Raw genomic sequence first — 23,222 nt, 5'->3', positions numbered from 1 at the left:
ATGGAGAAACACTAGAGGAAGTAAAATATTTTAGAGATTTGGGAGTGGACATGGCAGTGAATGGAACCATGGAATTAGAAGTGTCTTAGGGTGAATGAAGTGGTGAAGGTTCTGGATGCACAAAAGAATGTATGGAAAAGAGAGATTGCTATCTGGGAGGGCAAAAATGAGTATGTTTGGGCAAAGCTTCTGGACACACTGAAGAATGTATGGAAAGAGATTGTAGTCTGAGAGGACAAAAATTGGTATGTTTGAGGATATAGCTGTCACATTATCATATGGAGGTAACATATGGGCTGAAGATAAAACCATTCAGAGGAGGGTGGATGTGCTGGAAATGAAATGAATGAGGGCAATTTGTGGTGTGAGATGGTTTGATTGAATAAGTAAAGAAGGATTGCGAGAGATGTGTAGTAAAAAAAAAAAAAGACTGTGGCTGAGAGAGCTAAAGAGGATGTGCTGAAATGGCTTAGACATTTGGAGAGAATGAGTGAGGAAAAGTTGACAGAGAGTATACATATATGTGTCAAAAGTGGAATGAACAAGGAAAATAAGGAGACCATATTGGAGATGGAAGGACAGATTGAAAAAGATTTTGTGCGACTGGGGCCTGGGCATGCAGGAGGGTGAAAGGGAGGATAGAGTGAAGTGGAATGATGAGGTGTACTGGTGTCAACATGCTATCAAAGGACTGAACCAGGGCCTTTGAAGGGTCTGCAGTAAACCATGGAAAGGTCAATGGGGTCTGGTTGTGGATAGGGAGCTGTGGCTTCAGTGCATTACATGAGGCAGCTAGGGAAGGGAAGTGAGCAGATGTTGTTTTTCTTTGTCTGCGCCTGGGGTTACCTTGCTAACGTGGGAAACAGCAATCAAGTATGAAAAAAAAGTGTGTTTAGAATACAATGAAAAGTGTATGCTAGAGTACAGACTGACAGTGGTGAAGGTGGCTGAACACGGAATAAGTGAGGAGCTTGGTGGTTTTAAGAAAGTTAAGGGACATATACATAAGATTTTTGCAGTGAAAATGACTGTATAAGTATCGTTGAATGGTAAGAAGCTGTATGCAGTTTTTATGGATCTAGAGAAAGCATTACGCGGAATGCTACATGGGATGTGTTAAGGTTATATGGGGTAGGAGAACAACTGTTGGATGGTACAAAAGTCTTCTATAGAGTTGCAAATGCATGTGTAAGATTGGATATACAGTTGACAGAAAGTTATAGGAGACATGTAGGTGTGAGGCAGGGCTGTGTTATGTCAATGTGGCTTTTTACCTTATATGTGGATGGAGTTTTGGAAAGAGGGGCAAGTATGAAGTCTGTTGGGGATGAGAGAGCTTGGGAAGTGAGTCAGTTGTTGTTCGCTGATGATACAGCGCTGGTGGCTGATTCATGTGAGAAACTGCAGAAGCTGGTGACGGAGTTTGGTAAAGTGTGTGGAAGAAGAAAGTTAAGAGTAAATGTGAATAAGAGCAAGGTTATTAGGTACAGTAGGGTTGAGGGTCAAGTAAATTGGGAGGTGAGTTTGAATGGAGAAAAACTGGAGGAAGTGAAGTGTTTTAGATATCTGGGAGTGGATCTGGCAGCGGATGGAACCATGGAAGCAGAATTGGACCATAGGGTGGGGGAGGGGGCGAAAATTCTGGGAGCCTTGAAGAATGTGTGGAAGTCGAGAACATTATCTCGGAAAGCAAAAATGGGTATGTTTGAAGGAATAGTGGTTCCAACAATGTTGTATGGTTGCGAGGCGTGGGCTATGGATAGAGTTGTGCGCAGGAGGATGGATGTGCTGGAAATGAGATGTCTGAGGACAATGTGTGGTGTGAGGTGGTTTGATCGAGTAAGTAACGTAAGGGTGAGAGAGATGTGTGGAAATAAAAAGAGCGTGGTTGAGAGAGCAGAAGAGGGTGTTTTGAAATGGTTTGGGCACATGGAGAGAATGAGTGAGGAAAGGTTGACCAAGAAGATATATGTGTCGGAGGTGGAGGGAACGAGGAGAAGAGGGAGACCAAATTGGAGGTGGAAAGATGGAGTGAAAAAGATTTTGTGTGATCGGGGCCTGAACTTGCAGGAGGGTGAAAGGAGGGCAAGGAATAGAGTGAATTGGAGCAATGTGGTATACCGGGGTTGACGTGCTGTCAGTGGATTGAATCAAGACATGTGAAGCGTCTGGGGTAAACCATGGAAAGCTGTGTAGGTATGTATATGTGCGTGTGTGGACGTATGTATATACATGTGTATGGGGGGGGGTTGGGCCATTTCTTTCGTCTGTTTCCTTGCGCTACCTCGCAAACGCGGGAGACAGCGACAAAGTATAAAAAAAAAAAAAAAAAAAATGTGGATGGATAGATAAGAGAGGTGAAAGCAAAATTAAGGAAAGGTGGTGCAGAGATGGAGTGTGGGGGTGAGGTATGGTGGCAGATGATACTGTGTTTACTGGGAATGAATAGGAGTTGCAAAGGGCTGTAAGTGTGTTTTATGACGTGTGTAAGGGTAGGTGACTGAAGTGAGTGAAAGTAGAAAGCATACTAAACTGTGTTATAGATATGGGGTACTAAAGGCTAGAAAAAGTGAGAGAATTCAGGTATTTATGAGCTATCTGGTTAGTTTGTTGATATGGAAGGAGATGTTAGGAAGAGAGCAGCAAGGAGTATAGAAGAGTCATTGGGTTTCCTACTAGATAGAATAATGAAGGGTTTAGGTGTAAGTATGGAAGTGAAGAAGGGATTATGGGAAACCATAGCCCTCCTGACCCAGACCTATGCAGCCAAAATATGAACATGGAATGAGTTATGATGTGGAAATGAGCTATTTGAGAAAAACATGTGGTATGACTAAATGGAATAAAAAAGAAATGAGGAGATATGAGAGATGTGGTGAGCTAGTGAATGCAAAGAATGAATTTTAGGGTGGATGAATGAATCATAATACTATGAGGTGGTTTTGGCTAGTGGAAAGAATGCAAGATGAGTTTACAAAGAGAGTGTATGATAGTATCAGAGGGGTTGGTGTGAGAGGAGGACCACCTGTGACACTGAGAAATAAAGTTGAAGAGTACCAGGGTAAAGAAAATGATGGAAGAATGCATGGAATGGTGTATGCGAGGGAAGCGTGTAAGAACAGGTATTAGTGAAGATTCTTTCGTCAAGGGGGTTCCCAGAGGGAGCAGGCATCAGAGATACAGATAGACAGATAGTTATATAAACAGATAGGTCATGTGTAATAAAATGTGTAGACTTAAGTAAGAGAGTGAGCTATGTCTACAATGATGGGAAGGCTCCATGTACTTTTTATCTCTAGGCTGCTGGAAAGCAAAGTGCAGGTTGGATTCATGTCTGTCTGGGCTTAAGATAATGAAGGTGACTTTTGGTGAGAATGCGGACACTGTTTAAAGTGAGCCAGTATTCTAAATGTATAAAATAATGATGCATGTCTTCTGTTGCATGATTAGTGTCACGGTGTGATGTCACATCACAGCACCCTGACATATGAGACAATTTTCACAATGATACAATGATGGTGTTCCTTCCCATCAATTGGGTTTTAATAATTTACTACTTAAGGGGTCAATGAGTCAATGACCTGAGAGGGTGATGACCATAAGGATACCAAGGACACCAGAATGTTTTACTAAGGACACCAGAATTCTTTATCTCCATCTGCCTGGCAATGAAAGAGACCTATAGGGCTATATATTACCTGCCATCTTGTGAAAAAACATTACAATATGCCTGCTGCCATTAGAGGGTTAAAACTTATCATTTTGCACTCAAGAGACATGCAGTCAATTAAAAAATGTCAATAAAGTCATAAAGGAACAAACTTTTACACTAACCTCTTCACCTTTAAAGTTGGTAAATGTTCCATTTGCATTCTGGTCAAACAGAATATCATCGATGCGGTATGTCTTGTTGTTGTATCGAGTGAGCACAACGCAGCCAACCAAATCCTTAACAGCCAAAGCCTTGAAGTTTGCCTTCTGCATTCGACACATGTTAACCCTTGATGAGGAAACGGACGACTATCATTGTCATAAATAATTTCTTTTTTAATCTAATTAAGATCAATATCCCAAATGTCATTTCCTGACCTATAAAGGATCCTCGGCAAGCAATCCAACTAAGTGGTCATGAATATCAATGATTACAAAGTATACATAGTAGTACACACACTATAGGAGAATGTCACATGAAACATAACAGTATCCTAAAGTAGATTAAAGCAGGAGAGAACCAAAGGTAATTGTTGGAGATGATAGTTGTCCTGATGATAAAACACAAACCCTTGTACACCTTTTTCCTGCTTTACAGAGGATACAATCCTGAAAAATGCATGGACAATGAATCCACCCTAAGAAGGATTAATAGTAAGTGAAAAATAAGGATGTGTTCCTGACACCTCCCAGTCCTTTTTCCTTTTTTAACTCCTATAACAGAAAAAAGTGGCCTCACCAATTTTTTTTGTAGAGATGAATTACACATGGTTCACAGTTCAACATAAAGGCATCTTTTTTTTTATTCTGATCTTTCACCCAGACTGCCAGCAGTTTCTTCAAATTTCTCAAGAAATGCAATTATATATTTGTAATAAGCATTTGCGCACTACGGGGAGGGAGATTTACACTCGAGAGGCCCCACCTCCTGGACATTCTATACTATCTTACAACCTCATAAATCTACACATGCTGTTTGCATTAATCACATCCTTAGTCAATCTGTTTCATTCATTCATCACTCTTATAAAAGCATTTCTTAATATCCTTATTTACATGTGTCTTAATTAATTTCATATAATGTTGTCTGGTGGCTCTATCACTACATCTCTTGAAAAACTGTCCACACCACTGATCTCCTTGTGGCTCTATCACTACATCTCTTGAAAAACTGTCCACATCACTGATCTCCCTCAAAAACTTAATGGTTGTGATCATGTCACCACCTCATCTTCCTCTCTTCCAAGGTTTTATTTATTCATCATACATAATTGCTGTCTTCCGCATCAGTGAGGTAGTGCCAGGAAACAGACAAAGAATGGCCCATCCACTCATATGCATACATACATAAACATAAACGCCTACATACGCACAGGTACACATCAACATACATATAACATACATATACATACACATATGCATACATTACATACATACACATGTATATATTCATACTTGCTTGCCTTCATCCATTCCTGGCACTACCCCACCCCACAGGAAAAAAACATCGCTATCCCCTGCTTCAATGAGGTAGTGCCAAGAAAACAGACAAAAAAAAAGCCACATTCGTTCACACTCAGTCTCTAGCTGTCAAATGTAATGCATCGAAACCACAGCTCCCTTTCTACATCCAGACCCCACAGAACTTTCAATGGTTTACCCCAGATGCTTCATATGCTCTGCTTCAGTCCATTGACAGCACGTCGACCCTAATATACAAGATCATTCCAATTCACTCTATTCCTTGCACACCTCTCACTTTCCTATACGTTAAGATCCCGATCGCTCAAAATCTTTTTTACTCCATCCTTCCACCTTCAATTTGGTCTCCCACTTCTCCTTGTTCCTTCCACCTCTGACATATATATCCTCTTGTCAACCTTTCATCACTCATTCTCTCCATATGTCCAAACCATTTCAACACACCCACTTCTGTTCTCTCAACCATACTCTTTCTATTTCTACACATCTCTCTAACCCTTATATTACTTAATCGATTAAACCACCTCACACCACTTATTGTCCTCAAACACTTCATTTCCAACACATCCACCCTCCTCCATACAACCCTATCTACAGCCCATGCCTCAAAACCATATAACATTGTTGGAACTACTATTCCTTCAAACATACCTATTTTTGCTCTCCGAGATAATGTTCTCTCCTTCCACACATTCTGCATTCCACACATTCTTCATTGCTCCCAGAACCTTTGCCCCCTTCCCCACCGTGTGACTCACTTCTGCTTCCATGGTTCCATCCACTGCTGAGTCCACTCCCAGATATCTAAAACACTTCACTTACTTCAGCTTTTCCCCATTCAAACTTACCTCCCAATTAACTTGCCCCTCAACCCTACTGAACTTAAAAATCTTGCTCTTATTAAAATTTGCTCTCAAATTTCTCCTTTCACACACTTTTCCAAACTCAGTTACCAACCTCTGCAGTTTCTCACACAAACTGCCACTAGAATTGTATCATCGGCTAACAACAACTGACTCACTTCCCAGGCCTTCTCATCCACAACAGACTGCATACTTGCCCCTCTCTCCAAAACTCTTGCATCTACCTCCCTAACCAACCCATCCATAGACAAATTAAACAACCATGTAGACATCACATACCATTGCCGCAGACCAACATTCACTAGGAACCAATCACTCTCCTCTCTTCCAACTCGGACACATGCCTTACATCCTCAATAAAAACTTTTCACAGCTTCTAGCAACTTACCTCCCATACCATATACTCTTAAAACTTTCCACAAAGCATCTCTATCAACCCTGTAATATGCCTTCTTCAGATCCATAAATGCTACATACAAATTCATCTGTTTTTCTTAGCATTTCTCACACACATTCTTCAAAGCAAACACCTGATCCACACATCTTCTACCACTTTTGAAACCACACTGCTCTTCCCCAGTCTGATGCTCTGTACATGCCTTTACCCTCTCAATCAATATCGTCCCATATAATTTCCCAGGAATACTTGACAAACTTATGCCTATGTAGTCTGAACAATCACCTTTATCCCATTTACCTTTGTACAATGGCACTGTGCATGCATTATGCCAATCCTCAGGCACTTCACCATGTTCCTTATATAAAGTGAATATCCTTACCAACCAGTCAACAACACTATCACCCCTTTTTCAATAAATTCCACTGCTATACCATCCAAACCTACCACCTTGCCGGATTTCATCTCCTACAAAGCTTTCACTACCTCCTCTCTCTTTACCAAACCATTCTCCCTAACCCTCTCACTTCGCTCACTAAACTGACCAAAACACCCTATATCTGCCACCCTATTATCAAACACATTCAACAAACCTTCAAAATACCCCCGTCCATCTCCGTCTCCTCATTCCATCACCACCTGTTATCACTTCCAAAGTAGGTATATCTAATGCTTCCAGCCTTTCCCTACAGCTTAGCTCTCTTGAATTCTGGTATCATCTTTATTGCATTTCAATGGACCTTTTCTATGAGCCCATTGTGCTTCTTTAGGTGCAGTGACCAAACCAGAGAAGCATTTACTAGTTTTTGCCTTTTGATGATATAAACAGCTTGCTAAGTATTTCATTAGCCATATACCTGAAAGCTATTCTGATATATGCCAGCAGACAATATATCTCCTTAACAATGCTCCTTAGAAGGGACTCTGGCAATATGTTGAGGATGATGTAAAATCCTATGTCCTTCTTACATAAATAATACTGTAGCTTATCTCCTGCTAGGTAATGATCATAGTGAGGCTCGGTGATCCACCATTTTAATCAACTTCCCATGCAGAACAGTGTCAAATGCTTTCTCGTGGTCTGGATACAGAGAATCTACCCAGCCTTCCCTTTTTTCCAGGATTAAGCTCACTTTCTAGCAGAACTCTAAGACGTCAGTTACACGACTTTCTTTCCCTAACACCATGCTGTCTCTCACTTTGAAAATTTCTTCACTGTAAAGTCAATGACTTGTTTGTTAATAATAGTCTTTTCCAGAACCTTACACACCACATTCATTAGTAATACTAGTCTGTAACTCAATGCCTATTCTCAGACTCTATTCTTAAAATAGGTATGACATGTGCTCTTTTCCATTTCCTTGGCATTCAGCTCTCTCCAGTGACATCCTCTAAAGCAATCTGAATGGTTTATTTAGTGGACATGCAAACATCTTTAGCAAATGTGGGAAATTTCATCAGGATTACAAGCCTTGTAAGAATCAAGTCCTTTTAGTATTTCAAAATTTTTTCCTGATATCTAAATGGTTTCCAAAATATGTCTCAGTCTTCTGTTTCTAGCATTCAGTGAGCATTTATAACCTAATACATACTCATATTGTTTGCATGCATGCCATGTTGGGGATATGCATAGTGCAAAGGAGATAAAGGTGACTGTTCAAATTACAGAGGTATAAGTTTGTTGAGTATTCCTTGGAAATTATATGGGAGGGTGTTGATTGAGAGGGTAAAGGCATGTACAGAGCATCAGATTGGGGAAGAGCAGTGTGGTTTCAGAAGAGGTAAAGGATGTGTGGATCAGGTGTTTGCTTTGAAGAATGTATGTGAGAAATACTGAGAAAAACAGATGGATTTGTATATATCATCTATGGATCTGGAGAAGGCATATGACAGTTGCTAGAAGCAGTGAAAAGTTCTTACCAAAGATATAAGGCATGTGTATGAGTGGGAAGAGAGGAAAGTGATTAGTTCCCAGTGAATGTCAGTTTGCGGCAAGGGTACATGATTTCTCCATGGTTGTTTAACTTTTTATGGATGGGGTGGTTAAGGAAATGAATGCAAGAGTTTTGGAGAGAGGAATAAGTATGCAGTCTGTTGTGGCTGAGAGGGCTTGGGAAGTGAGTGAGTTGTTGTTCGCTGATGATACAGCGCTGGTGGCTTATTCGGGTGAGAAGCTGCAGAAGTTGGTGACTGAGTTTGGCAAAGTGTGTGAAAGAATAAAGTTAAGAGTGAATGTGAATAAGAGCAAGGTAATTAGATTCTGTAGGGTTGAGGGATAGATTAACTGGGAGATAAGTTTGAAAGGAGAAAAATGGAGGAAGAAAAGTGTCTTAGGTATCTAAGAGTGGATTTTGCAGTGGATGGAACCATGGAAGTGGAAGTGAGTCACAGGGTGGGGAGGGGGTGGAGGTTCTGGGAGCTCTGAAGAATGTGTGGAGGGTGATTGAAATGTATAGATATGTATAGGTTCCTAGGAGTCCACGGGGAAAATGAAACACAAAAAGTTCCCAAGTGCACTTGGGAACTTTTCGTGCTTCATTTTCCCCGTGGACTCACAGGAATATCTTGATCACGCGCAAAACTGTGATCCTTTCCAGTATGTCTATGTGCGTGTGTGGGCATTTATGTATATACATGTGTATGTGGGTAGGTTGAGCCATTCTTCATCTGTTTCCTTACGCTACCTCGCTAACACAGAAGATGGCAATTAAGTATAATAAAAAAAAAGTAGATGATATGTGAAATGTTTTATATCATTTTGTATGTATATTTGAGTGATGACTAAGAAGCATACTATCAAAGAGGGACAAAGTTGAGACTGGACAAGGGTCCTTTGCCCTGACTCTGTCAGCACCAGGGTCCTTTGTGCATGAACACTGAGAGAACATCGGTGTGGTTGTGTCTGTCTGTCTGTCTACACAGCATTTGTATTAACTTAAAAATTGTTCTTGAAGGGTTGTCTGTGGCGTGGGTGTCTGATGTCTTTATGGTTGCTTAATTTGCTTAAGGATGGGGTGGTGTGGAAGGTAAATGTGAGTCTTGAAGACAGGGGTGGGTATGCAATTTGCTGAGGATGGGAGGGCCTGGGAAGTCAGTCAGTTGTTGTTTGTTGATGATTCAAGAGAGAAACTGCAGATGTTGGTGAGTTTGGAAGAGTGTGAAAGGAGGAAGTTGAGAGTAAATGTGAATAATAGCAAGATAATTAGGTTTAGCAGGGTTGGGGGACAGGTTAGTTGGGGTGTGAGTTTGAATGTAGAAAACTTGGAGGAAGAGAAATGCTTTAAATACCAGGAAGTGGACTTGGCAATGAATGGAATTTTGAAAGTGGAAGTGAGTCATAGGGTGGGTGAGGGGGGCAAGGTTCTAGGAACGCTGAAGAATGTGAGAAAAGACTGACTGTTACCTGGGAGGGCAAAAATGGGTACGTTTGAGGGAACAAAAGTCTCAACAGTACTTATGAAAGTAAGGAATTGGCTACAGATAAGGCCAAATGGAAGAGGGTGGATGTATCGGATATGAAATGTTTAGGACATTATGTGGTGAGAAGTGGTACAACTGAGCAAGTAATGAAAGGGTAAGAGAGATCTGTGGTACTAAGAAGAGTGTTGCTGAGAGAGCAGAAGAGGGTGTGTTGAAATGGTTTGGACATATGGAGAAAATGAGTCAGGAAAGACTGACAAAGAGGATTTATGTACCAGAAGTGGAAGGAACAAGGAGAATGAGGAGACTAAACTGGAGATGGAAGGATGGAGTGAATAAAATTTGAGCAATTGGATCTTAAACAAGTAGGAGGTAAAAGGCATGCACAGGGAAAATAAAACTGAAATGATGTTATATACAGAGCTTGACATGCACTCAATGGACTGAACCAGTTGTCAAAGTACTGAGCCAGGATATGTGAGGTGTCTAGGGTAAACAATAGAAAGGTCTGTGGGGCCTGGTTGTGGAGAGGGAGTTGTGATTCCAGTGCATTACATGTGACAGTTAGAGAATGGATGTGAGCGAATGTGGCCTTTCTTTGTTTGTTCCTAGTACTATGGTGCTAATGCAGGAAATGGCGATCAAGAAAAATCATGAAAATATATATGTACATTTATTCATTTATCGATTATGAATACATAAATGTTTGAAGGAATAGTGGTTCCAGCAATGTTATATGGTTGCGAGACATGGGCTATAGATGGGGTTGTGCGGAGGAGGGTGGATGTCTTGGAAGTGAGATGTTTGAGGACAATATATGGTGTGGGGTGGTTTGATCGAGTAAGTAATGAAAGGGTAAGAGAGATGTGTGGTGGTAAGGGGGGTGTGGGTGGGAGAGCAGAGGGGGGTGTATTGAAATGGTTTAGGCACATGGAGAGAATGAGTGAGGAAAGATTGACAAAGAGGATATATGTGTTAGAGGTGGATGGAACGAGGAGAAGTGGGAGACCAAATTGGAGATGGAAGGATGGAGTGAAAAAGATTTTGAGCAATCGGGGACTGAACATGCAGGAGGGTGAAAGGCATGCAAGGAATAGAGTGAATTGGAATGATGTGGTATATCAGGGTCGATGTGCTGTCAAAGGATTGAACCAGGGCACGTGAACCATGGAAAGTTTTGTGGGGCCTAGATGTGGAAAGGGAGATGTGGTTTTGGTGCCTTACACATGACAGCAAGAGACTGAGGGTGAATGAATGTGGCCCTTGTTGTCTTTTCCTAGAGCTACCTCGCGCACGTGCGAGGGAGGGGGTGCCATTTCATGTGTGGCAGGGTAGCGATGGGAATGGCTAAGGGCAGCAAGTATGAATATGTACATGTGTATATATGTATTTGTCTGTGTATGTATATGTATGTACACATTGAAATGTACAGGTATGTATACGTGCGTGTGTGGGCTTGTATGTGTATATACATGTGTATGTGGGTGGGTTGGGCCATTCTTTTGTCTGTTTCCTTGCGCTACCTGTCTCATGCAGGAGACAGCGACAAAGTATAATAATAATATAATAATAAAAAATCTATTATACTTGATCCCCATTTCCTACGTCAGTCAAGTAGCACCAGGAAAAAGATGAAGAAAGATCCATCAACTCTTTCACTGTTATCCATTTCCCAGCACAGCCCCACCCCACAGAAAACAGTACTGCCACCCCTTGTGACAGTGAGGCAGGGTCAGGAAACATACTGGAAAAGGCCACACCAGCTCACACTCATTCTCTAGCAGTCATGTGTGATGCACTGAAACCACAGCTACTTATCCATATCCAGGCCCCACAGACCTTTCCACAGTGTACCCAACACATTTCACATGCCCTGGTTCAGTCTCTTGACAGTACAGTGACTTCAGTATCCCACATTGTTCCAATTCACTCTATTCCATGCACGCCTTTCACCCTCCTGCATATTCAGATTCCGATTGCTCAAAATCTTTCTCACTCCATTCTTCCATCTCCAATATGGTCTCCTGCTTCTCCTTGTTCCATCCACCTCTGACACATATATCCTCTTTGTCAACCTTTCCTCACTCATTCCCTCATTATGTCCTAAACCATTTCAACACACTCTCTTCTGCTTTCTCAACTACACTCTTTCTATCACCACACACTTTCTTACCCATTCATTACTTACTCAATCAAACAACCTCACACCACAAACTGTCCTCAAACATTTCATTTTCAATATATCTACCTTTGCACAGCCTATCTATAGCCCATGCATTGCAAACATATAATACTTTTGGAACTACTATTCCTTCAAACATACCCATTTTTGCTCTCCTACATAACAACCTTTCTTTCCACACATTCTTCATCGCTTGACCCTTCATCCACTACCCAACCCTATGACTCACTTCTGCTTCCATGTTCCATTCGCTGCCAAGTCCACTCCCAGATATCGAAAACACTTCACTTCCTCCAGTTTTTCTCCATTTAAACTTACAATCATGCTAACTTGTCCTCAACCATGCTGAACCTAACAATCATGCTTTTATTCACATTTACTCTCAACTTTCTCCTTTCACACACTCTTGCAAACTCAGTCGCTAATTTCTGCTGTTTCTCACTTGAATCAGCTACCAGTTCTGTACCACTGGAGAAAAGAAACTTACTTCACTGGCCCTCTCCTCCCAAACAGACTGCATACTTGCCCCTCTCCAAAACTCTTGAGCTTACCTCTCTCAACACCCCATCTATAAATGTATTAAACCACCATGGTGATATCATATACGCTTCCTGCAGACCGACCTTCATTGTGAACCATTCACTCTCCTCTCTTCCTACTCATACACATGCATTACACCCTTGATAAGTACTTTTCACTGCTTCTAGCAACATACATCCAACACCATACTTTCTTATGACCTTCAACAAAGCATTATCTATCAAACCTATCATATGCCTTCTCCAGACCTATAAATGTCACGTACAAATCCATCTGTTTTTGTATGTATTTCTCGCACGTTCTTCAAAGCAAACATCTGATCCACACACCCTCTACCACTTCTGAAACCACACTGCTCCTCCCTAATCTGATACTCTGTACATGCCTTTACCCTCTTAAAAAATATCCTCTCATATAATTTTCAAGGTGTACTCAAATAAATTATGCCTCCATAGTTTGAACATTCACCTGCATCCCTTTTGCCTTTACGCAGTGGCACGATATATGCATTCCTCCCATCCTCAGGCACTTCACCATGAACCTTACATACACTGAATATCTTTACCAACTAATCAACAATACAGTCACCCCCTTTCCTAATGAATTAAACTGCAAAACCATCCAATCCTGCCACCTTGCTGGATTTCATCTTCCACAAGGCTTTCACCACCTCTTCTATCTTCACCAAACCACTCTCCCTGACCCTCTCACTTCAAATACCACCCAGACCCCAAACACCTGACATCTGCCACTCTATCACCAAAAGGGTATACTTTTCTTTTTTCTTTTTTTGCTTTGTCGCTGTCTCCCGCGTTTGCGAGGTAGCGCAAGGAAACAGACGAAAGAAATGGCTCAACCCACCCCCATACACATGTATATACATACGTCCACACACGCAAATATACATACCTACACAGCTTTCCATGGTTTACCCCAGATGCCTCACATGCCCTGATTCAATCCACTGACAGCACGTCAACCCCGGTATACCACATCGATCCAATTCACTCTATTCCTTGCCCTCCTTTCACCCTCCTGCATGTTCAGGCCCCGATCACACAAAATCTTTTTCACTCCATCTTTCCACCTCCAATTTGGTCTCCCACTTCTCCTCGTTCCCTCCACCTCCGACACATATATCCTCTTGGTCAATCTTTCCTCACTCATTCTCTCCATGTGCCCAAACCACTTCAAAACACCCTCTTCTGCTCTCTCAACCACGCTCTTTTTATTTCCACACATCTCTCTTACCCTTACGTTACTTACTCGATCAAACCACCTCACACCACACATTGTCCTCAAACATCTCATTTCCAGTACATCCATCCTCCTGCGCACAACTCTATCCATAGCCCACGCCTCGCAACCATACAACATTGTTGGAACCACTATTCCTTCAAACATACCCATTTTTGCTTTCCGAGATAATGTTCTCGACTTCCACACATTCTTCAAGGATCCCAGGATTTTCACCCCCTCCCCCACCCTATGATCCACTTCCGCTTCCATGGTTCCATCCGCTGGCAGATCCACTCCCAGATATCTAAAACACTTTACTTCCTCCAATTTTTCTCCATTCAAACTTACCTCCCAATTGACTTGACCCTCAACCCTACTGTACCTAATTACCTTGCTCTTATTCACATTTACTCTTAACTTTCTTCTTTCACACACTTTACCAAACTCAGTCACCAGCTTCTGCAGTTTCTCACATGAATCAGCCACCAGCGCTGTAACATCAGCAAACAACAACTGACTCACTTCCCAAGCTTTCTCATCCCCAACAGACTTCATACTATATATATATATATATATATATATATATATATATATATATATATTATCCCTGGGGATAGGGGAGAAAGAATACTTCCCACGTATTCCCTGCGTGTCGTAGAAGGCGACTAAAAGGGGAGGGAGCGGGTGGCTGGAAATCCTCCCCTTTCTTGTTTTTTTTAATTTTCCAAAAGAAGGAACAGAGAAGGGGGTCAGGTGAGGATATTCTCTCTAAGGCCCAGTTCTCTGTTCTTAATGCTACCTCGCTAACGCGGGAAATGGCAAATAGTATGAAAAAAAAAAAAAAATAAAATATATATATATATATATATATATATATATATACTAATATATATATATTATATTTCATCATATTGTCCCTGGGGATTGGGGAGAAAGAATTTGGAAATCCTCCCCTCCTGTTTTTTTAATTTTCCAAAACAAGGAACAGGGATCTAGATTTAGGTATATTGAAATTACCATTTTTAGACTGCATGATCCATAGCCAAGGAAATAAGTTTAGCATATACAAAGAACCTACCAATGTATGCTCATATATCCATTATTACTCATCTCAACATGACAGACTTAAATTATCATCATTTCAATCTATGTTCTTTAGGGCATTATGTATTTGCAGTCCAGAGTTCACTGATGATGAGTTTGAGAAGATATATTCTATTGGATCTAAGTTAAAGAACCCTAGATCTTTCATTCATATATCCCTTAAGTTAGCAAAGAAATCATTTTATAGAGTTGAGCCCAAACCTCCGATTAACACCAAGAATTTTTCTTTAAGTTCTCCCTTTTAATAATAATTTCACTTTACTTCCCATGTTGCTTGAATCCTTTAATGTAAATGTTGCCTTCAGCAACAATAATACTATACAGAATATCTTAATCAGGAACTCACCAGAAAATTCTCCTGGATGCATCTATAAAGTGCCATGTAGAAATTGTGATAAGTTTTATGTTGAGCAGACTGGTAAGGATCTTTCTGTTAAACTTAAGCAACATAAGTATAGTATAAGAACAGGACAAAAATCAAATGTCCTGTTTAATCACATTAAAAACTATGATCACTGTATAAAGTGGAGCAATGCCATCTCAATTATTAACTCTAACTCCAGTACCACAAGAAATATCATTGAATCTTCTATTATCAAATACACAAAGAATTATAACCTTAATAATAGTGAAGGTCTATACAAATTGGATAGCTTTATTGTTGATAAAATTTGTAAACTATTCCCCTTGTCCACATAATAAGTTTATGATACACTTGTGGTCTGTCTTGGACAATCACTTGTTTACAAAATGGTGTCCTAGCTACGTCTCTTCGTTGTATATCAATTGACTTATATTTCTTTCTTGTATCTCCCCTAATGATGTGATTATTACAGGAAAGTGCACTTGGGAACTTATTGTGTTTCATTTTCCCCGTGGACTCATAGGAATATACTTCATCACGTGCAAGTGTATATGTCCTGGTTCAGTCCATTGACAGCACATCGACTTCGGTATACCATATCATTCCAATTCACTCTATTCCTTACATGCCTCTCGCCCTCCTGTATGTTCAGGCCTCGACGGCTAAAAATTTTTTTCACTCCATCCTTACACCTCCAATTTGGTCTCCCATATCCCCTTGTTCCCTCCACCTCTGACACATATAACCTCTTTGTCAATCTTTCCTCACTCATTCTCTCTATATGTCCAAACAATTTCAACATACCCTCTTCAGCTCTCTCAACCACACTCTTTATTTCTGCATATATCTCTTACCCTTAGATTACTCACTCGATTAAACCACCTCACACCACATATTGTCCTCAAGCATCTCATTTCCAACGCATCAACCCTCCTTTGTATAACCTTATCTATAGCCCATGCCTCGCAACTATATAACATTGTTGGAACTACTATTCCTTCAAGCATACCCATTTTTGCTCTGAGATAACGTTCTCTCCTTCCACACATTCTTCGGTGCTCCCAGAACCTTCGCCCCCTACCCCACCCTGTGACTCACTTCACCTTCTATGGTTCTATCTGCTGCTAAATCCACTCCCAGATATTTAAAACACTTCACTTCCTCCAATTTTTCTCCAGTCAACCTTACATCCCAATTAACTTGTCTCTCAACCCGACTGAACTTAATAACCTTGATCTTATTCACAGTTACTCTCGACTTTCTCCTTTCACACACTTTTCCAAACTTTTCTCACACGAATCAGCCATTAGACCTGTATCATCAGCAAAATCAGACACGCACACATACACACACACAGAGCAGTTTGGGAATGTCTTGGGAGTTAAGTCAAGGGTTGGTGAGAGGGCAAGAGCAAAGGAAGGAGTAGCACTACTCCTGAAGCAGTAGTGGGAGTTTGTGATAGTGTTTGAAAGTAAACTCTAGAATGATATGGGTAAAACTGAAAGTGGATGGAGAAAGATGGGTGGTTACTGGTGTCTATGCACCTGGTAATGGGAAGAAAAATCATGAGAGGCAAGTGTTTTGGGAGCAGCTGAGTGAGTCTGTTAGCAGCTTTGATGCACGTGACCGGGTTATAGTTATGGGTGATTTGAATACAAAGGTGGGTAATGTGGCAGTTGAGGGTATACTTGGTGTACATGGAGTGTTCAGTGTTGTAAATGGAAGTGGTGAAGAGCTTGTGGATTTCTGTGCTGAAAGAGGACTTGTAATTGGGAATACCTGTTTTAAAAAGAGAGATAATATATAAGTATGCGTATGTGAGTAGGAGAGTTGGCCAAAGTGCATTATTGGATTACATGATAACTGATAGATGTGTAAAAGAGAGACTTTTGGATGTTAATATGCTGAGAAGGGCAGCTTGAGGAATGTCTGATCACCATCTAGTGGAGGTGACGGTGAAGATTTGTAAAGGATTTCAGAAAAGAAGAGAAAATGGTGGGGAGAAGAGAGGGGTGAAGGTGAGAGAGCTTGGAAAGGAAACATGTGTGAGGAAGTACCAGGGGAGATTGAGTGCAGAATGGCAAAAGGTGAGAGCAAATGACACAAGGGAAGTGGGGAAAGAGTGGGATATATCTAAAGAAGCAGTGATGGCTTGCAAAAAAGATGCATGTGGCATAAAAATGGTGGGAGGCAGGCAGATTAGAAAAGGTAATAAGTGGTGAGATGAAGAAGTAAGATTTTTGTTAGTGAAAGAGAAGAAGAGGTGTTTGGACTGTTTTTGCAGAGAAGCAGTGAAATCAATTGGGAGATGTATAAAAGAAAGAGGCAGGAGGTCAATATAAGGGTGCAAGAGGTGAAAAAGAGGGCAAATGAGAGTTGGGGTGAGAGAATATCACTAATTTTTAGGGAGATTGAAAAGATGTTTTGGAAGGAGGTATATAATGTTCATAACACAAGAGAACAAATGGGAACATTGGTAAATGGGGCAAAAGGGGAAGTATAACAAGTAGTGATGGAGTGAGAAGGAGATAGAGGGAGTATTTTGAAGCTTCCTTGAATACGTTTGATGATAGAGTGGCAGATATAGGGTGTTTTGGTTAGGGTGGAGCACGAAGTGAAAGGGTCAGGGAAAATGGTTTGGTAAACAGAGAAGACATACTGAAAGCTTAGCAGAAGATGAAAGCTGGCAAGGTGGCAGTTTTGGATGGTATTGCAGTGGAATTTATAAAAAAAAAAAAAAAAGGGGGTGACTGTGTTGTTGATTGATTGGTAAGGATATTCAATGAATATATGGATCATGTGAAGTGCCTGAGGATTGGGGGAATGCATGAACAGTGCCACCGTACAAAGGCAAAAGGGATAAAGGTGAGTGTTCAAATTACAAAAATTTGTTGAGTATTCCTCAGAAATAATACAGGAGGGTATTGACAGAGAGGGTAAAGACATGTACAGAGCAACAGATTGAGGACGAGCAGTGTGGTTTCAGAAGTGGAAGAGGATGTGTGGATCAGGTGTTTGCTTTGAAGAATGTACGTGAGAAATACTTAGAAAAACAGATGACTCTGTATGTAGCAGTTATGGATCTGGAGAAGGCATTTGATAGACTTGAAAGAGATACTTTGAAGAAGGTTTTAAGAGTATATGGCATGTGAGGTAAGTTGCTAGAAGCAGTGAAAAGCTTTTATCAAAGATGTAAGGCATGTGTACGAGTATGAAGAGAGGACGGTGATAGGTTCCCAGTAAATGTCAGTTTGGGGCAGGGGTGTGTGATGTCTCAATGGTTGTTTAATTTGTTTATGGATGGGGCGGTTAGGGAGGTGAATGCAAAAGTTTTGGAGAAAAGAGGAAGTATGCAGTCTGCTGCAGATGAGAGGGCTTAGGAAATGAATCAGTTGTTGTATGCTGATGATACAGCGCTGGTGGCTGATTTGGGTGATAAACTGCAAAGGTTGGTGAATGTGGTAGATGTGAATAACAGCATGGTCATTAGGTTCAGTAGGGTTGAGGCACAAGTTAATTGGGAGGTATGTTTGAATGGAGAAAAACTGGAGGAAGTGAAGTATTTTTGATATCTGGGAGTGGACTTAGCAGCGGATGGAACCTTAGAAGCGGAAGTGAGTCACATGGTTTGGGAGGGGGCAAAGGTTCTGGGAGCGTTGAAGAATGTGTGGAAGGCAAGAATGATACCTTGGAGAGAAAATGGGCATGTTTGAAGGAATAGTGGTTCCAATAATGTTATATGGTTGTGAGGAATGGCCTATAGATAGGGCTGAGCAGAAGAGGGTGGATGTGTTGGAATTGGAATGCTTGAGGACAATATGTGAAGTGAGGTGGTTTGATCAAGTAAGTAATAAAAGGGTATGAGAAATGTGTGGTAATAAAAAAAAGTCTGGTTGAGAGAGCAGAAGAGGGTGGGTTGAAATGGTTTGGCCACAAGGAGAGAATGGGTGAGAAAAGATTGACAAAGATGATATATGCGTCAGAGGTATAGGGAAGAAAGAGAGGTGGGAGACAAAATTGGAGATGGAAGGATGGAGTGAAAAAGATTTTGAGCAATCCAGGCCTGAACATACAGGAGGGTGAAAGGCATGCAAATAAAAGAGTGAATTGGAACGATGTGGTATACCGCGGTCAACGTGCTTTCAATGGCCTGAACCAGGGCATGTGAAGCATCTGCGGTAAACCATGGAAAGATCTGTGGGGCCTGAATGTGGAAAGGGAGGTGTGGTTTCGCTTCATTACACATGACAGCTAGAGAATGAGTGTAAACAAATGTGGCATTTTTTGTCTTTTCCTGTCACTACCTCACTGGAGGATGGGAGGGGGATGCCATTTTATGTGTGGCGGGGTGGCGATGGGAATGGATGAAGGTAGCAAGTATGAGTATGTACATGTGTATATATATGTATATGTCTGTGGATGTATATGGTGATATGTATAGGTGTGTATATGTGCATGTTCTTTTGTCTATTTCCTTGCAATACCTCTTTGGCATAGGAGACGGCGATTAAGTATAATAACATATGGCACTGGAATTTATTAAAAAAGGGGGTGACTGTGTTGTTCACTGGTTGATAAGGATATTCAATGTATGTATGGCTCATGGTGAAGTGTCTGAGGATTGGCAAAATGCATGCGTAGTGCCATTGTACAAAGGCAAAGGGGATAAAGGTGAGTGTTCAAATTACACAGGTATAAGTTTGTTGAGTATTACTGGGAAAATATTTGGGAGCGTATTGATTGAGAGGATAAAGGCATGTGCAGAGCATCAGATTGGGGAAAAGCAGTGTGGTTTCAGAAGTAGTAGAGGAAGTGTGGATCAAGTATTTGCTTTGAAGAATGTATGTGAGAAATACTTAGAAAAACAAAAGGATTTGTATGTAGTATTTATGGATCTGGAGAAGGAATATGATAGAGTTGACAGAGATGCTTTCTGGAAGGTATTAAGAGTATATGGTGTGGGAGGTAAGGTGCAAAAAGAAAAAACTTTTCATCAAGGATGTTAGGCATGTGTTCAAGTAGGAGGATAAGAAAGTAATTTGCTCCATGTGAATGTCAGTTTGTGGCAGAGGTGTGTGATGTCTACATGGTTGTTTAATTTCTTTATGGATGGGGTTGTTAGGGAGGTGAATGCAAGATTTTTGGAGAAAGGGGCATGTATGCAGTCTGTTGTGGATGAGAGGGCTTGGGAAGTGAGTCTGTTGCTGCTTACTGATGATACAGTGCAGGTGGCTGATTCGGGTGAGAAACTGCAGAAGATGGTGACTGAGTTTGGTAAAGTGTGTGATAGAAGAAAGCTGAGAGTAAATGTGAATGAGAGCAAGGTTATTAGGTACAGTAGGGTTGAGGGACAAGTAAATTGGGAGGTAAGTATGAATGGAGAAAAACTGGAGGAAGTGAAGTGTTTTAGATATCTAGGTGTGGATCTGGCAGCGGATAGAACCGTGGAAGCAGAAGTGAGTCACAGTGTGGGGGAGGGGGTGAAGGTTCTGGGAGCATTGAAGAATGTGTGGAAGGCGAGAATTTTATCTCGGAGAGCAAAAATGGGTATGTTTAAAGGAATAGTGGTTCCAACAATGTTATATAGTTGTGAGGCATGGGCTACAGATACGGTTGTGCAGAGGAGGGTGGATGTGTTGTAAATGAGATGTTTGAGAACAATATGTGGTGTGAGGTGGTCTGATTGAGTAGGTAATACATCCCATTTCTCCCCCACTCCCCTTATGCCCTTTGTTCTCACCTTTTACGATTCTGTACTCAGTCTCTCCTGGTACTTCCTCAAACACTTCTCCTTCCCAAGCTAACTTACTCTCACCACTCTCTTCACCCCAACATTCTGTCTTCTTTTCTGAAAACCTCTACAAATCTTCACACTTGCCTCCACAAGACATCCCTCCAGTTGCACTCTCAGCACATTAACATCCAAAAGTCTCTCTTTTGCACACCAAACAATTAACACGTAATCCAATAATGCTCTTTCGCCATCTCTCCTACTTACATATGTACACTTATGTATATCTCTCTTTTTAAACCAGGTATTCCCAATCACCAGTACTTTTTCAGCACATAAATCTACAAGCTCTTCACCATTTCCAATTACAACACTGAACACCCCATGTAAACCAATTATTCCCTAAACTGCCACATTACTCACCTTTGCATTCAAATCACCCATCACTATAACCCAGTCTCATGCATCAAAACTACTAACATACTCACTCAGCCGCTCCCAAAACTTTTGCCTCTAATGATCTTTCTTCTCTTGCCCAGGTGCATATGCACCAATAATCACCCATATCTCTTCATCCACTTCCAGTTTTATCCATATCAATCGAGAGTTTACATTCTTACACTCTGTCACATACTCTCACCACTCCTGTTTCAGGATTAGTGCTACTCCTTCCCTTACTCTTATCCTCTCACTAACCCCTAACTTTACTCCCAAGACATTCCCAAACCACTCTTCCACTTTACCCTTGAGCTTCGTTTCACTCAGAGCCAAAACATCCAGGTTCCTTTCCTCAAACATACTACACATCTCTCCTTTTTTCTCATCTTGGTTACATCCACACACATTTAGACACCCCAATCTGAGCCTTTAAGGATGGTGAGCACTCCCACATGACTCCTTCTTCTGTTTCCCCTTTTAGAAAGTTAAAATACAACGAGGGGAGGGTTTCTAGCCAACCGCTCCCGTCGCCTAAAGTCACCTTCTATGACACGTGAGGAATGCGTGGGAAGTATTCTGTCTCCCGCGTTAGTGCAAGGAAAAAGACGAAAGAATGGCCCAACCCACACACATACACATGTATTTACATACACTTCCACACATGCACATACCCATACATCTCAACGTATATATATATATATATATATATATATATATATATATATATATATTTTTTTATTTTTTTTTTTAAACTATTCGCCACTTCCCGCGTCAGCGAGGTAGCGTTAAGAACAGAGAACTGGGCCACTGAGGGAATATCCTCACCTGGCCCCCTTCTCTGTTCCTCCTTTTGGAAAATTAAAAAAAATTGAGAGGGGAGGATTTCCAGCCCCCCGCTCCCTCCCCTTTTAGTCGCCTTCTACGACACGCAGGGAATACGTGGGAAGTATTCTTTCTCCCCTATATATATATATATATACATATATATATATATATATATATATATATATATATACACACACACACAGACATATATACACATGTACATAATTCATACTGTCTGCCCTTATTCATTCCCATTGCCAACCCGCCACACATGAAATAACAGCCCCCTCCCCCCTCATGTGCACGAGGTAGCGCTAGGAAAACACAACAAAGGCCACAATCATTCACACTCAGTCTCTAGCTGTCATGTAATAATGCACCGAAACCACAGCTCCCTTTCCACATCCAGGACCCACAGAACTTTCTATGGTTTACCAAAGACGCTTCACATGCCCTGGTTCAATCCATTGACAGCACGTCGACCCCGGCATACCACATTGATCCAATTCACTCTATTCCTTGCAAGCCTTTCACCCTCCTGCATGTTCAGGCCCCAATCACTCAAAATCTTTTTCACTCCATCTTTCCACCTCCAATTTGGTCTCCCATTTCTCCTCATTCCCTCCACCTCTGACACATATATCCTCTTGGTCAATCTTTCCTCACTCATTCTCTCCATGTGACCAAATAATTTCAAAACACCCTCTTCTGCTCTCTCAACCACACTCTTTTTATTACTACACATGTAGGTTTGCGGCAGGGGTGTGTGATGTCTCCATGGTTGTTTAATTTGTTTATGGATGGGGTTGTTAGGGAGGTAAATGCAAGAGTTTTGGAAAGAGGGGCAAGTATGAAGTCTGTTGGGGATGAGAGAGCTTGGGAAGTGAGTCAGTTGTTGTTCGCTGATGATACAGCGCTGGTGGCTG

At 41.2% G+C, this 23,222-nt stretch overlaps 1 protein-coding gene across 1 annotated transcript in view; it reads right to left on the bottom strand.

Annotated features, from left to right (window-relative positions):
• Window positions 1–23,222, bottom strand: part of LOC139766182 (piwi-like protein Ago3) — a 471,290-nt gene that overhangs the window by 238,469 nt on the left and 209,599 nt on the right. The window contains exon 9 of the mRNA XM_071694451.1: window positions 3,835–4,000. Coding sequence (XP_071550552.1) covers window positions 3,835–4,000 — 166 coding nt within the window. The remainder of the gene's footprint in view (window positions 1–3,834; window positions 4,001–23,222) is intronic.

The sequence above is a fragment of the Panulirus ornatus genome, chromosome 57, assembly GCF_036320965.1.
Source record: "Panulirus ornatus isolate Po-2019 chromosome 57, ASM3632096v1, whole genome shotgun sequence".
Classification (NCBI taxonomy): Eukaryota; Metazoa; Arthropoda; class Malacostraca; order Decapoda; family Palinuridae; genus Panulirus; species Panulirus ornatus.
The sequence above is the reverse complement of the archived record's forward strand: the minus strand, read 5'-3'. Positions and strand labels throughout refer to the sequence as shown.